At 45.7% G+C, this 17,044-nt stretch overlaps 1 protein-coding gene across 5 annotated transcripts in view; it reads right to left on the bottom strand.

Annotated features, from left to right (window-relative positions):
* LOC147608374 (uncharacterized) overlaps window positions 1-16,555 on the bottom strand; it is an 81,840-nt gene extending 65,285 nt beyond the window's left edge. For 2 of the 5 annotated variants that reach the window (XM_086789314.1, XM_086789319.1), the window contains exon 1: window positions 15,990-16,310. In XM_086789314.1, the coding sequence (XP_086645440.1) occupies window positions 15,990-16,121 (132 nt within the window). In that variant the 5' untranslated portion in view covers window positions 16,122-16,310. Of the gene's footprint in view, window positions 1-15,989; window positions 16,390-16,445 lie in introns of those variants that run through there. The other 3 variants (XM_086789318.1, XM_086789317.1, XM_086789316.1) reach the window with 3 other exon arrangements.
* Between the last annotated feature and the right edge of the window lie 489 nt (window positions 16,556-17,044).

The raw sequence follows: 17,044 nt of genomic DNA, 5'->3' as shown, positions 1-17,044 counted from the left end.
TCACATGACACTTGGCGTAGACATTAGCCAACAAGGCATCATGTCCACTCTACCACATGCACTCCATGTTGGTACCCAGAACATACACTTTGGAGGAGAGATAAGCTCAAGTTCACTCTACCACATGCACTCCATGTTGGTACTCCGACCACACACCTGAGGGAAGAGATGGGCTCAAGTTCACTCTACCACATGCACTCCGTAGTGGTATCCTAATCACAGGCATGGAAGGAGAGGTGGGCTCAAGTGTAGAAGATAAAATGAGAATAAGTCACAGGCATAAATATCCTGGTTCTCCATAAACATGTCCGCGACAGATAGTTTTACAAGCAATTCGGCCGCCAATAGTTTTATAGGCATTTCGGCCAATAGAAATCCATAGAAAATTCGAAATCCACGAGATATCCGTAAATTCTAGAAATCCACTACATCCCAAATAAAGTGAGCCAAAAACATACTCCATCCAAGCAAAAGGAGCCAAAAATTCAATCCATAGTCCTTGGACATATCCGTAAGAAAAACCATATAAACCAATCTTTTCAACCATGATGTTTACCTAAAACAATTCAAGGCAAACAAACAATACACAATTCTCCTTGTATGGGCATACAAGGGTTAAGTGTCTAAAAACACTTACGAAAATGTGCAAAAAGCAATAACTTTGCAAAACTCAAAGTATACTTAGCTTTTCTCACCATGAGCAAAAAGAATTATCTCCTCATAAGATATCTTGAGCATAGTCACAAGGGACGGGGGACGGTGACGGGGGACGGGGACGGGGACAGGACGGGGGACGGCCATAAGTAGGGAACGGGGACGGGGGAGGGAACGGCACTCAAAAAATACTTTTTTTTTAAATTTTTCTACTCTGCACTTATTCTACTTTGGAAGTACATCAAAATGAGCACAAATTTACACTAAAATGCTAAGATTTTGAGTCATATTAATAATTAAGTAGATACAAAATGAGTCATGACTCAAGAGTCAGGACTCAGGAGTCAGGACTAAGCCTTAAGGAGGCAAAATACAAGGACGGACTCAAATGAGTCAATGACAAAAAAGTGCTGAAGACTAGAGGCTAGAGGCTAGAGCTAAGTAGTAAGGCCCATGAATCATGATCCATGAATGATCATCCACGTGAAGTGCTCGCCTCATGGTCATGGGTAGCTTGTGCGGCTGCCAAAGAAGCATCAAGCTCATCCTCAGTCTCATCCTCACTAGCATGCTGCTCCTGCACCTCATCCTCCCGTTGCTCTTCTTGTTGACTCATCTCCCACTCGGTGAAGGAATCTGCCTTCTTGGTCATGCTCTTGCAAAGCATTCGCAAGTTCGCGCTAACGAAGACAAGGTCATTGGCACGCTCTACCCCGAGTCGGTTCCTCTTCCTAGAGGCAATGTGGCTGTAGGTACTCCAAAGTTGCTCCAAGCAAGAGGAGCTGACGGCCTGGCTAAGTATGCGGATGGCAAGCTGCTGCAGCTCCGGTCCATCTGAACCAAAGTCCTCCCACCATAGAGCAGCACCAACTTTGGAGCGGTCAACCTGTGCATCATGACAGCCATAGGAGCCATGAAATGACCTGTACATCGAAAGCTGGTCCCTGATCTTGCGCCTAACCGATGCATCAGGCACAAGACGATCCAAGATGATCCTCCATCCAGCGCTCACCTCCCGGTCGCTCTCCTGCTTGTTGCCTTGGAATTCTGGGTCCACCACATAAGCTGCTGCATGCAATGGAGAGTAGTAGGAATTCCACCTTCCTAGACACAAGGCATGGATCTCCTCATATCTGTCTTCGTCAGGCACGAAGTCTTTCAACTTCTCTATCATGCGATCCATGGCCTCGTAGACCTTGCCTATGCATGGCTGCATAGCGTCTACAATCCTCAACAGGTGGACTATGGGCCTCACCATAGCATCTGTGGTCTTCACACGCTCCCACCAAGAGGCGTTATCCGCCCGTAGCCTACACTCTTGGCCAGTGTTTGTATGGGACTCTTGCATGGCGACAAACTCGTCACTAAGGAAAAGCCCCCTCAAAGCACCACTACAATCCTTCAACCGGCCCAACATGAGAAAGTTGTAGGCAAACCGGGTGTCGGAATATTTGAGGAGAGAGAGACAGGACCTCTTGTTGAACTCATGCCGAAGTCTTTGGTGGTTGAGGACAAAGGAGACCATGGTGTTGGCCTCCTCAATGAGCGGGCTAATCCATGGTAATGCCCCAATGTCCTTGAGGAGGTTGTTTAGGCAATGAGCCATACAAAAGGACACCGTGACATGTCCATACATACTTTGGAGAATAGCTCCCGCCGCCCTATTGGAAGGCTCCTCATCCGCAACAAAGCCCACTACATGCTCGGGGCCAACGATCTCCATGGTGGTAGCCCACTCCGCCGCAAGCACATCCGCGCTCTTCCCAGTGCCGGATGCATCATGAGATGAGATGAAGTACATCTCTCCACGGGAATATGCAACCATGCCGTGAATACTCCTCTTGCGGGTGTCACTCCATCCATCCACAATGAGGGAGACTCCGTTCCTCTCCCATTGCCGCTTTGTGTTGTCGGCCGCTTGCTCTACAATGCGCTTCTCCTTGTCGAGCAATGTAGTGCGCAAGCTCTCGGATGAGGGGGGCGTATAGGTTGAGCCATACTCCCCAATCTTCTTAACCATTACCTTGAAGTATTCCGACCTATTCAAGAAAGTAATTTACTAATGAGAAGGAGACTAGGATGATGAAAACATGAATGATGAATTGGCAATGATCGATTGCACTTACCTAGCCGCTTGAAAGGCAATGTGGTCGTGGAAGAAGAAGCGGGCCACCGCCATATCCACCTCCTCCTTCAACTTGGGGTTCCAATTCTCCCCAAGTGTAGATTGTCGCCGTGGGCCACGTAATGATTGAGAGGCCGTGGAGATGGAGGGTGCCGGTGTCGTGGATGGAGTAACATTCCGACTTGATGGCGAAGGTGATGGTGTGCATGATCCCGATCCACCACATGACTCCATGGTAGAGGCTTGAGTTCCTCTCCCCATCGTCACGGGATCCACGGCCACTCGTGGTGTCCTTCTTGTCGCTTCGACCGCTTCGTAGACGCTAAGCTTGTCAAGAAGTTCCCGTCTCTTCTCGGGCGTGACATTCGTGCAAAACCTCACCTCATGCCCACTCTCATGCAAGAGGTGGGCTCGCACTTTGTCGGCGCCACCCGTTCGCCGGTACGGGCAAAGCTTGCATACCCATGGCCGAGAACCGCCTCCATGAACGGATGTGGTGTAGTTTACCTCCTCCCACCATGTCCATCCCGTTGTCCTTCTACGAGAAGCCCCGGCACGTGAGGAGGATGCCTTGGTTGAAGATGGCTTGCCGCTTGACTCTTGAGCCTTGAGGAATGAGAGAGAGAGAGAGAGCCTTGAGGAATGAGAGAGAGAGAGAGAGAGAGAGAGAGCCTAGAGGCTTGGAAGTTGGAAGACTCAAGAGGCTTGAGGGAGAGGTGAGAGCCTAGGCCCTAGAGCTTGGAACTTGGAAGTTGGAAGAGACTCGAGAGAAGATTCAAGAAGCTTGAGCAATGAGCAATGAACTTGTGTGTGCTTGTACCCTTGTAGAGGTGGGCTCTTATATAGATAGGCAAGAGAGAGAGGAAAGCCTCAAGGGCAAGAGAGAGAGAGGGCCAAGGCCCAACAGCCATAAACGGCTACGAAGGTAGGCAGGCGGCAGGCAGGCGCAACGGCCAGAAACGAGCGCAACGGCCAAAAACGGGCGCAGGCGACGCAGGCGCAACGGCTCTCTGCCGTCCCCGCACAGGCCGTCCCCCGTCCCTGCGCCGTCCCCTGCGCTGTTCCCTGTTTGAAACGCCCGTCGGGGGACGTCCGTCCGTCCCTGTCCGTCCCCGTCCCTGCGTCGTCCCGTTTCGGCATCCCAGCGTTCCTAGGCTCCGTCCCCGCCGTCCCCTGTGACTATGATCTTGAGATATAGCTCCATATAACTTGTCTGTAAGCTTGATTGTAGAATCCACAATATCCATATGGAAAAAGTGCTGAACACGAGCACATAAAACCAACTCCATATTCCGAGGACAAAATCCGTGAATCCATAAATCCTTAGACCAAGCTGTCTACTGCTCATGCTCATGACTGTTTCATAAGCTCAATAGCAAAACTGATGGTCAGTGTAGTCCCCACTTCTGATCTTTTCTCTTTCTCATTGTTGGCAGGAAGCCTCTTGCTTCCGAGAAAGCCTATGCTCTGATACAACTGTCCACAAATCGAGGAACTCTCGGAACGACAATAATGGATAGACCAACACTTCACATACCAATCAGAGCATCACAACATACTGGAAGAACCTTAAATAATACACTAACACCGCATTGAGCCGGAACGGCAAGCCCCCCGTAGGAACTTCTTTATTCACACAGAAGCTTTTACAAGATACCAAGGTGTGGGTGCATACAACACCAAATTTTCCACAAAGCATCAGCACAAATCTCTTGCCTGGATATCTATCCAGAGCAGATACAAACACAGCTCCCAAAAGCTATCCGTAGACTATTTCAAAACAGTCCCATAATCAGCTCATAATCAGCCCATAAACTGTCCATAAAACAGCCGTTAAACTGTCTATAAAACAGCCCGGTATGGAGCCCAAAATAGCTCTGAATTCCGTAACAAATCAGCCCCAAAAAAAAAGTCATGAACAGTCCCACAAGAGCTCTCAATTCAACCCAAAAACAGCTCCATAAATCAGCCCATAAATGAGTCGACCAGCCCCGTCAAGCTCTAGGAGAAGGCGGCCAGCCATGTGGCTGCTCTGGAAGAAGTCGACTAGCTCTAAGGCTGCCCTAGAGGAAGTCAACCACCTCTATAGAAGGCAAGGAACAAGTCAGCCAGCCCTTAAGGGGGTAAGGAGCAAGTCGGCTAGCCCTGTAGGAGGTAGGGAGCAAGTCGGCCAGCCAGCAAAGGAGAGAGAGAGAGAGAGAGAGAGAGAGAGAGAGAGAAATGAAATGTTATATTAACGTCTTCAAAAGGCCAAAGTGACCTATGAGACCAAAGTTACAACCATATGACATCTGATCTGATACACTATCTGGAAAAGAAAAGAGAGAGAGAGCTCCAGAGTGATGCGCATCTCCAAAAACAACCCCAACCCCTTCTTAAATAGAGTCGAGTCGACTAGCTATATTTGTAGCACTTTTCCTTTTTTTTCCAAAATAGCTGAGCTTGTCCAAAAATATCAACTTTATACTTTCCTTGGCTTGCACTCCAAGTTTTAGCCCAAAAATATCAACTTTATGCTTTCCTTGGCTTGCACTCCAAGTTTTAGCCCAAAAATATCAACTTTTATGCTTTTCCTGGCTTGATGTCCAAGTTTCATCCAGGCGCCTCCTTTTGTCCACTTGTCCATGCCCAAAATAATAATATGTCCAGCCCGTCTTTAATGATGTGTGAACACACCGACTTATAAACATTATAAGTCACTTTTATTGAAAAAAATCCTATGCTGCATTGGCTGTGTGGCCATCTTTCAGGCCAAACCATGCTAATAAAGTGCTCTAGCTTTCTTCTATGGAAAATCCCCGTTCACACCTTGGTTCCGCTCGTTGTGTGAAACACTGGTCAAGACTCGTGAAGGGACCAAATGGTGACACCTTACCATCTACTCTCTATTGTTCCACCAACACATGGTATCAACGACAAGAGAACACTACACAGGATATGTGAACATGGAATCCAACTCCTCCCTTCTACTACTTGCTTCCATATTTAAGTATCAAAGCTTACCGATTGCAAGTAGAGTCAATGACAGCGGAAGACTTCACAATGGAAGCGTTTGGAGTGTTAAAATCTTCAATCTGTCGCAATCCTTCGTGACAAAAGTCTTTAAGAGGATGAAGGAAACCCTGGGAAAGCTTCCCCTATGGTTCAACTTGAGAATGCTCGTTGATAGGCATTTAGTCCAGCATTGGACTGGGTCCTAGAGTAGGTATTAGATTAGGTTTCTACCTTTTCATGAAGGTAGCCAAGGGCTGCAAGATTGTATACCTTTTTGTACCATATGAATATACTGAACACTCAGCTATCTCTCTCTCTCTCTTCTCTCCATATCACTTGCTGAAGTTAGCATCTTGGGATGAACCTTTCGAGGTCATTACCGATGCCAGCAATGTAGCTATAGGTGTAGTTCTTCAACAGGACAATAGACCCGTGGCCTACTACAGTCGAAAGTTGGATGTCGCAGAAAAGAATTATTCAATTTATGACAAAGAGCTATTAGGTGTGATCACAACGCTCAAACATTGGAAGCCTTTTCCTTATGGACAAGTTTTCATAGTTAAAACAGACCACCAAGCACTTAAGTGGCTTCAAACCATGCCAAGTGCCCAGTAGAGTGATCGGCAAGCCGAATGGAGTCAGATCTTCCAACAATTTGGAGGAATGATCGAGTACATCCCTGGTAAGCATAACCCAGTCGCAAATGCTCTTAGTCGAAAGGCCAACATCCAAACCATGCAGGAGTCTACTATTCTTGAAATCACTCAGAAAGACATAGATAGCATGAAAGATCAGTATGTCAATTCCCCTGAGTTTGGTACTCAATACAGTCTGGCCCTCACTTCTGAGCTTGGCCATTACTCAATGCAGAACAGTTGATTGTTCTACAAGAACCGTCTCTGTGTCATTCGGGAAAAGCGAGCAGCTCCTCCATGATGCCCATGACTCCTTAGTTGGAGGCCATAAAGGTATCAACAATACCCTCGAGAAATTGGAACGGTCTTTTTATTGGCCAAAAATGAGGCGTGATCAGGTCCCATAGTCTCTGTGGGAGAGGCTGACAAAGTTCCATCCACCTCCATAGAAGTAATTGAGGTGTCCATCTACTCAGCCATAGATTAGTTCAGAAAAAAAAGCACTTGTAGAGAGTGTATAGGTAATAGATAGCGGGGGGAAATACTATGGCAAGCGAGAGTTGATGAGGGAAGAGATAACAAGAAGGAAACTCAAGAGTACGCAATTCAGGGCGTCAAAAAGCAACTCTTTGGTCGACTTCAGAAATCTATCTGCATAGTGTGGCCACACGCCCCCAAAAAGGCATACCGCGTCTTAGGCTTTCCTATCACAGCTTGCTTTCTTGGCCTTAGGAAGGAATATCTTTCCCTCCTCCCGGTGATAGATGGTGTTATCAACAGACTGATGGAATCCTCTTTCACATGCGGAAGCTCTAGGATTCTTCTTTCAGCCCTAAACACCATCCTGGAACAACTTGATGCAAAACGCAAGAACAAGAACTTCTGAGGCTGCTCTTTCCGGAGTGCACGGAATGCATCAAGCGCCTTGCCTGTGACAGTGACTTTTTGTCTACGAGTTTTGACCCCCTCAAGCAAGTCTGTGAGAGGTGCTGCAAGGTTGGAAAACTAGTGAACATGCATATTGTAGGATTGGCAAAGACCTACAAAAGAACGGATCTCTTGGGTGGTCTAAGGGATGTCCCAATCCAAGATCTCTTGTACCTTCGAGGGATCCAATCAAATCCCAACGGAACCGATGTTATAGCCCAAGTATTGAAGACTTTTTGGCGTTTATGTACAGCCCATTATCTAGCAAAAGTTACAAGACTTTCTCCCCATCTTTCTCATGCTGCTCCGCAATGGCTGAGAATATAAGTATGTCATCAAGAAGTATGAAAACACACTTACCAATGAGGACTATGAAAATCTTGGACATCATTTTATTGAAGGTTGCGGGTGCATTGGTAATGTCACCATTTGGTCCATCTCCATTTTTGGAGCCACTTCTATGGGACTGTCACTCCATAGAGCGGCCAGATTTGTGCCATGTTCACATGGAGCCAGGCCAGTGTCCCATGTGAAAGGGCCAGTTTTATGATGTCACATGGACGGGAGCTAGATCAATGCCACCCGTGTGCGACCAATGCTGCGTCACATGGACGGAACCAGTTTCGTGCCACCCGTGTGTGATTTGCTTCGTGCTGTATGGACGGGAGCCTGTTGGTGCCACTCATGTATGGCCAGGATGGTGTCTTACCTATGGGACTATCACTCCATAGGAAGACCAGGACATATTTATTTATATTTGTCGCACCAATTTTGTGCCCGACAAGAACCTCTTGTACAAGTTTCATGGAAGGGAGATTTCGTCCATTATTTGTATACATGCATTTATGCCTGCATGCATAAATTTGTTTTTGCATGACTTGTTTGCGTGTCTGCCTGTAATGCCGTGCCAGTACACTCTGGACGGGGACACTCCTACTGTACTGTGGAATGCTATTTGCTGACTTGGTGGTGTGGCGTGTGAATAGGTGGTAAGTATTTTTTGTTTTGGCCTTTTAAAATGGTAAAACCCATAAACTTGAGTGAACCTCAATATTTATAAGGTATTGTGTTCACACCCATTTTAAATAGGGGCTGGACATTTGCTTATGAGGGGGGGCCAAAGTAATAAGTTGAATTAAGACTTTATAACCTTTTTAAAAAAAAGGCTTGCATGAAATACCCACGTGTGGGGTTGGTGACTCTACTTGCCATCTTCACCGGCTGCTATACCCACCTCTCCACACCTGGCTATACCCGCCTATCTGCTGCCCCGTTGTACCTGGCTGTACCCGCCTATCTGCCCCTGTTGTACCTGCCAAGGAGCTGCTGTACTTGCAAACAGAGCTGACTGCCCTGCTGTACCTGCAGACTGCTAGCTGCCTACATGTACTTGTGTGTACCTACTGTACCATCTTCAGTACCTGCTGGCTGCCCACGTATACCTGACAGTACCACCTGTTGTACTTGCTGGCTGCCCATCAATACCTGCTGGCTACCCATGTGTACTTGACAATATCTACTGTACCTGCAAGCTACCCATAAGTACCTGCTGTACCTGTCTTGTGTAGCTACTGGTTGTTTTGTTGAAGCTTCCATTTTGGAGTACAATACAAGGAAAATGGTCTTCACTACTGAGATTTGAATTAAAATCCATGCCAGGTATTTATTTCAATAATTTATCTCAAATTCAGATAATAATTCAAGTTAAATGCTGTTATTCCAAGCTTTGTGTAGGTAAGTTCTTCTCCAGTTACATACACTCTAGAGGATCATTGGAAAGAGGTTTCTTCCATGACTGCCCTGACCGCGCCCTCATTTATAGAGGAGCCACTGAAGGTCAAGAGGGTACGAGAAAAAACCAAGTACAAAGCTTAATTGGGAGAACCGGGAAACGTTCCCTCTGCGGTGTACACTATTGCCTGCGTTAGTCCGGGCATGCCCGTTTGTGCACGGTTCCGGAAGACCAGTGAAAGGCAAGTGTACACCCAGTGAAAGAGGGACTGAGCCTATGGTTTGGGGCTACTCTGACCAACACCTCTTCATCGACTTGAACCAGTTTTATTTGGTTGTTTTCACTCCCTTGTAGAGAAATTTGGCCTGTCAGGCCCGTGACACTTGTACAAATATAAATAGTCCAAGAAATACAAAAAGTATTGAGGGGGGGGACCGGCCCTTTCCGGCCCCAGTGCTAGTGTCATTTATATTTTTCAGTATTTCCAGTATTTGTGTTGCTCATGTTGTTTCCATTGTTTAATAACAGTTAAATTAAGTATTCTAAATATGTGTATATTGTATTCCGATCTATAGGCCTCCTATAGGGAGCGGTCACAGGTAATTGGAACCGGCCTGACAGGCGGTGAAACAAACACTCGCACATAAAACACTTCAACGCCATTGAGGACCTAGAAAAGGAAAACAAACAGGGGGAGCTAGAGTGCTCCTGCAAACAGTACACGGATACCGATTGGCCCCAAAACGCAGTGGCGTCCCTTGCGGTATTTCTTTAATTGATTATAAGAGCTTTGATTACAATAAGGCTGGGAACTCAGCCGTCACAGTAGAACTCCTGAAGCCTGCAAAGAACCTGCATCATGGCTTCTTCTCCACTCGGCATCCACAAACAAATCCAGCCATTTTCACATCGAAAGACTCTCTCACATTGAGTCTGCATACAGAAGCTTTCTCCCATGATCAGGGCTGCCACAACCATCCATAGCCTCTCACACTATGAACAGCATCACACCCTGACACATCCAGTGCTTCTACATCACAACACAGACTCCCAAACTGTCTCTCAAAAGAGAACTCGTATCACAGCACAGCATACCATACAATCGACACACCTGTACCAACCCTCTCTACCTTCCAAGGGTACTATCCATCTCTGTCATGGATTCCCTGTCCCATGTCCAATCAATAGCAAGGCTGTACCATACATGTGTCCATTCCTGTACCTTATGCCTGCATGTGACCTATCTCCTGGAGAAACCCAAAAATATGTTTCCTCGAGAAACCTACGACCTGTTTCCATATGAAACCCTTAGGCCTGTTTCCCTTTGAAACTTCTGTCCTGTTTCTATACAGAACCATTCATAGCACCATTCAACAACAGTGCCAACAACAGCATACATCTAGTTACCTGTTCCCTCATGAAACATCTGGCAACATAGAGATGCCCTTAACTGTAGGTCCCTCTGTTCCTTTCTAGCAGGAAGAAAACAATATGCTCCATGAGCACGCAGCCATGCGAGCTTGCATCACTCCCATGCCAAGAAACACTTTCAATTGACCTATACTTGCAGCCGGAAACCCAAGTACATAGCTGAATTTTGCTACCAAACAAAAACAGCCCATAAACAGTCCTCAAACTGATCTCAAAACAGTCCCGAGCATTGCTCATGTTCATAGCCACATGAACTGCCACGAAACAGTCCATAAACCCTTTCCAAAACAGTCCCGAACCAAAGCAAAGAGAAGCTGAAAGTTCCATCAGTTGAACGCCATCGACATGATGTCTATGTTCATGAAAAACCAGCCCCTCCTTTCTGCAAAAACACGACGTCCTCCAAAAAGTACACACCTGGCCGCCTGTGAGATGCACTGCCGCCTATACGATGCGCTGCCCGCACAGTACTCAACTTGCAGCCACCTGTACGATGCACCTGCACCACCTCTCCGTATAGGTCAACACCTGCAGCCACCCGTACCAAATAGTGTGCAATTGCCACCTGAATCAACTGTCATACAGCCTCCGTACTTGACTGTACCTGCTGTCTGTACAGGCCTGCAGTTACTGCCTGTACCAGCCACCAGCCAAAACCTGCACAGTAGGCGTCAGAACCTGCAGCACCCGTACCCTGGTCGCCAGCTCCGCCTGTACCTCCAGTCGCCAGTAAACATGCAGCCGCCTGTTCCATACAGTTCTCAACAACCTGTTCTGTACGACCAGCAGTTCTATGTATGGGTACTCCCTACGCAGGTGTGGTTCCCTTCTCATCCACACAGCCAACTTGCACGCCCCCTCCCCAAAAGCAAGAGAGAGAGAAAGAAGAGAGTCGTGGGCCTCCAAAAGTGGAGTAGCCTCTATAAATTGCTTAGGGACCTCCCAAGGTTTTAAAACCTTTATAACTTTAATTTTTTTTTGCCCACCAAAGGTTATAAAACCTTTTTAATTAAAGTCTCTTTGCCCCCTTCACACTTGGGGTTGTCCACACATGGGTTTACTTTTTGACTCCAACCTGATGCCATTCACACTGTCCACCACGTCCCCGTGCACACCTACATACTGTCCAGAGAAAAACACAGGGTCGTGACAGATAAGCCCAAAGGGCATGAGTGACCACGCTCTGTCCAGAAAGCTATTTTTGGAATATCAGCTTCAAAAATGCGGACCTAATGGTAACCACTCTTGAGGTCGATCTTAGTGAAAAAATTTGCACCATCTAAACGCTCCAAAATGTACTCACTCCTTGGCATAGGAAACTTATTCTTAATGGTGAGTTTGTTAAATGCCCTATAGTCTACACAAAGGCATGCAGACTTGTCCTTCTTTTGGACAAATAGGATGGGTGCAACAAATGGTGAGAAAGATGGCCGAAAGAATCCGGCTTAGAGGAGCTTAAATAAAAACTTTTCTAGCTTGCCCTCTAAAGTCTTAGAAAGACGATAGAGGAACCTGCTAGGAGGTTCTGATCCACGGACCAAATCGATATGATGATTCTCAGGACGGGATGGGGGCAAACTGGGCAGGAGATCGTCCCTAAGCATAATGTCCTGATATCTAGACCGGAGGTCTGCTAACCATGGGACTGGAGATAAAGATGAGATAGCCGCTATCAATGAGGTACAGGTTGTCTAAACACGAACATAAATCAATGCTCCTTCCACTCCCTGGTGGATAGCTCGTCGGGCTTGCAGATGAGAAATCAACAGGATGCCAAGAATGCTTCTATCCCCACATGAATCATGACGGGCTTAGGAAAACCTTTTCAGATAGTAAAACCTTTTCAGATGAGAAATCAACGGGATGCCAAGAATGCTTCTATCCCCACATGAATCATAACGGGCTTAGGAAAACCTTTTCAGATAGGCTCATACTGACGAAACCACTGGATTCCTAAGATCATGTCACAACCCAAAAAAGGCGAGACAATGAAATGCTGTTGGAATGAGGCCTTTTGAACTACAAAGGCAAATTGCTGTGCCTTTTGAGATATGTGGGTGCGAAGACAAGGTGTGAACCTATCGACATCCAAATGATAGGGCACTAATGTACAGCTCGTTTTGGTAGCCAACTGGGAAGAGATGGTGTCCTCAAAACTGCCCATGTCAAATAGGACTACAAACTGGCAGCCCTTGGCAAAGCCATAAGCTCGGATGAGGCTTTTCTATGCAGCATCACTCTCACCCTCCTACTTAGCATCAAATACCGCGGATGGCATAGGATACATAGAAGGTAAAAGCTGAACTGTGTTGGTGGTAACAGACAGGTCTGGAGGAGCAGGAGATGCTGTGGCAACTGTGGAAGAAGGTGGTTTAGAGGCTTGCTCTATTTGCCATTTCTGGCAATCCTTCTTACCATGCCCTATGGTATGATAGAAAAAAACATATGTTCTCTGACTGGTACTTCCTTTGCTTCTCGGGGGAAAGATAGCCTCCAGTGATGCCTGCCTCAGCCTTTTCCTCAAGGGTTTTCTTAGGCTTGGATTCCTTATCCTTCTTACCCCTTGAAGTAGAGCTAGAACTATCGTCCTTCTTAGCATCTTTAGAAGACGCATTACCTTTTCCCGGCGGCTGCGAAGCATATTGCTGTTGCTGGGGTTTGGTACTAGACTGCGGTTTCTTAGGCTTGTCTCCGTTCATCTTCATTTCTTCATTTTGAGCCTGAGTCAAAGCCTGGTCATATGTGCTGGGTTCAAAGTTACGAACTGTGAACCGGATGTTAGGATGTAATCCACGAATGAAACGATTCATCTTGGCCTGCTTAGATAACACTGTCGTCCTTCTTAGCATCTTTAGAAGACGCATTACCTTTTCCCGACTACGAAGCATATTGCTCATGTTGGGTTTTGGTACTAGACTGCGGTTGCTTAAGCTTGCCTCCGTTCATCTTCATTTCTTCTTTTGAGCCTGAGTCAAAGCCTGGTCATATGTACTGGGTTCAAAGTTACGAACTATGAACCGGATGTTAGGATGTAATCCACAAATGAATCGATCCATCTTAACCTGCTTGGTAACCCTAACTGTTGTGCTAAAGTTATAACCTTACCGAAAAACAGAAACATGGGTGACCCGTTCTGTCTAAGTCCATAGAACTCACAGCTTGTTGATGTGCTCCCACATCGTCAACGACTTTGCAGGATTCATCACCCGCATCTGTACTTCCAAAGGAGATCCTCTTCATGGGCGATACCCTGTTGTAGAAAGAAGTCAAATGTTGCCATATACCTCTGGCCAGCATCATATGCTTGATAGGATTGATTACCTGTGGTGTGCAATTGAGGAAAATGAAAGAACGGACTCTGGCATTGACACGATCCCATAACTGTGCCTGTGCCTCACGTTCTTTTCCGAATCGAGGGTAACTCCCCTTTCTCTAACTTCGGCCGTGGAACCCCAACAACAATGAAATCAGCAAAGTCATAAGACTCCAAAATAGATTCTATCATTACCTTCCATATGCCGTAGTTGTTCCCGTCCAACTGACGAAACGTGGGGAGTGTCGGGATCTTCACCTGATTCTTAGCCATCTCAAGTAAATCTGCCATTGCGGGGGTGTAACTGAAAAGGGTGGGTGGGTAGGAAAAAATGAGGAACTAAACTTGCAAGTGGCTGTCCAGCAAATCAACCCGCCTTCCTCTTGCTTCTCCTCTTCCCATACGGTCCAAAACAGTCCACCAATCAGCAACAAAATAGCCCCCCTCTTGCTCACACAGTTCCCAAGATCTTTCAAGAGCCTAGAGCTCTGATACCATGTCAGAATATGCAGCGGAGATGAAAACAAGATCTGAAAACACAAGAGCAAGTGCATTGCAGAAAAACACAGCAATAGAGAGAGAGAGAGAGAGAGAGAGAGAGAGAGAGAGAGAGAGAGAGAAGCATGTAACTCTGCTATATACACAAGAAAATCCCGAAATACTGAATACAAACTGCGTGGGGACAAGGGGCCATTTTATATAGCCCCTACAGCCAGTCGGCCTGCACAAAAGACAGCCGCCGACAGCAGCTAGATGTCCACGACCTGCTCAGCCCTCCAATCGACCACCAGCACACAGATCAAGTTAGCCAGCTACAGAGGACAACCTGAGGGCAGTAGAATCATTCGACCATCATCTGGATGAGCCAATAGCCACAATACAACCTCCCACACCTGAGGAAAAATAGAGAAAAAATAGAAAAAAATATGGAGAGTGGAGAAAAATGAGAAAACACCTAAATCGGGCGGGCACACCCACAGCAGAGGCTCTGGTGTAAATATACAGACAAGAGATGACTGCTAACAGATAGCACCCAAGGAATCAAAGTTAGTGAGATCCCTCTCAAACCTCCATGAAAGACTTATTTAGATTACATCCACCAACCTCCTAGGCTCATCAGGGAGAGCCGAATTAGGTATGTCACTGCTCTAAAACACAGACTCATATGCCAATGAAAATCGCCAACCAGGTGTTAAGACACTCAAACAAGTACCATGCACAAGAAACTAGTGTCTCACATAGAAACATGTGCTATGCACACAAACTGGTGTCATTCCAGAGCACAAACCGTGGTGACAGAAGAGTTGCTTCTCCATATTTCTGGCAATCCTTTCTCCCAATACCAACGGTCTCCATGTTCTCCCACACAATCCCAACTCTGATCTACGAGCCTGGTGTGGAAACAATGAAGCACTCACTCCACAATCCTAACACGAATCCACGTGTATGGTGGAGTGTTCATTGAATTGCCCTCTCCTCACAATCCGAACATGAATCCACATGTATGGTGAGATGAACAATGAACCTCTTGGCCTCCGTACGGGGAGATAGTGATTCCAATATGGCTTAAAGAATCCATGTTCCAAATAAATGGGCGAGACAAAATAAGTCTCCTACCAACAAGGCATCAGTCCACATGACCCTTGGTGTAAACATAAGTCCCGTGCAACTAGGCGTCATGTCCGCTCTACCACTTGCATTCCGTGTTGGTACTCTGACCACACACCTTGAATGAGAGGTGGGCTCAACTAATAAGATAGAACAATCACTCTCGTAGGCATAGATGGCCTGGTGTTCCATAAGCATTTCTGCTACACATAGTTTATAGATTTCGGCCACCAATAGTTTGAGGGTATTTCGGCCACCAACTCACACTACCCTCTCAAGTGCCCATGATCTTATGAGCCAAACACCCCAAACCCCAAGGGTCTTGGCCCTCCGCATTCTAGCTCCATACCAAGAGGATATATATATATATATATATATTATGGAGATATTATACTATGATTTGGTCTCAAACCCTTTGCTCTTATGAAGACGTTAACATAATCCCCTCTCTCTCTCTCTCTCTCTGGTGTGGGTGGGTTTGTTCTTTTTATGTTTTTTTTACGGGGAGGGCCGGAAAGGGAATGTAGCCACTCTCCATCACACGCCAAACTAAAACAAAACCACTCTTACCATTAAGGAATTGCTTGAGCACGGACGGCGCAGATAACACGCACTTCGGGGAGCTTCTAAGTAACCCTTCATCGTGGGCACAACTCTTAACGTGGCAGAGGGTGGGATGAACCCATGCACCCTCGAAGCCATTTGAAATGAATTTCAGCCTAGCACAAGAACGAGGTCTTGTTAATAAATCGGTGAGTCATATGTATATACACACAACTAAATTCGTATAAATTGTAGGTGTATGATAGACTTGGAGAAGACAATTGCACACGAACATGCAGCTAATTTAACTACTGTAAGGCATTAATAAATCGGTGTATACTCCATATCTCGTACTAAATCCGTATCAAGAGTAGGCATTAATAAAGCGGTGTATACTCCGTATCAAGTGTAGGTGTAAGACGTAGAGATCACAATTGCACATCAACTGTAGGTCTAATTTGTTCCAATTAATTAATGCCTTACAGTAACTTCTCCACTATTGTTGGCCGTTTGGGAAAAAGAGGGTAAATCTTCTTGGGTGTGTGGTGAGGCACTGATGCTTTTTTAAATTTAAAACATCCTTTAGTGTAAATTGAAAACAACCGGGTAGAATTTTGGCTTTTGACTTTCAGGACTAAAATTTCTTGTTAACGTAGTTTAAAGCTGCTAAGGTTGTTTCCTTAGGATGTCAAAAAGAGTCTCTCTCTCAAAAAGCATGTTAAAAAGCTTCTCGTCTCTCTACACACACACACATATATATATATATACATATATATATACATATATATACATATCTATATATATATATATATATACATACATACATATATCTATATATCTATGTATACATATATACATATATGTGTGTGTATGTGTATATATATACAAATATATACATACATACATACACACACACACACACACATATATATACACACACATACACACACATATATGTGTGTGTGTGTGTGTGTGTATGTATACATATATGTGTGTATAGTTTGTATGTACATACAGACATACTATACACACGTGCACACACATATATATAGTATGTATATATTTATACACACACATATGTA

This window comes from Cibotium barometz, chromosome 53 (genome assembly GCF_041138505.1).
Source record: "Cibotium barometz isolate CiBa-2024 chromosome 53, ASM4113850v1, whole genome shotgun sequence".
In the NCBI taxonomy this organism is placed as follows: domain Eukaryota; kingdom Viridiplantae; phylum Streptophyta; class Polypodiopsida; order Cyatheales; family Cibotiaceae; genus Cibotium; species Cibotium barometz.
Note: the sequence above shows the minus strand (reverse complement) of the source record. Positions and strands in the feature narration are given on the sequence as shown.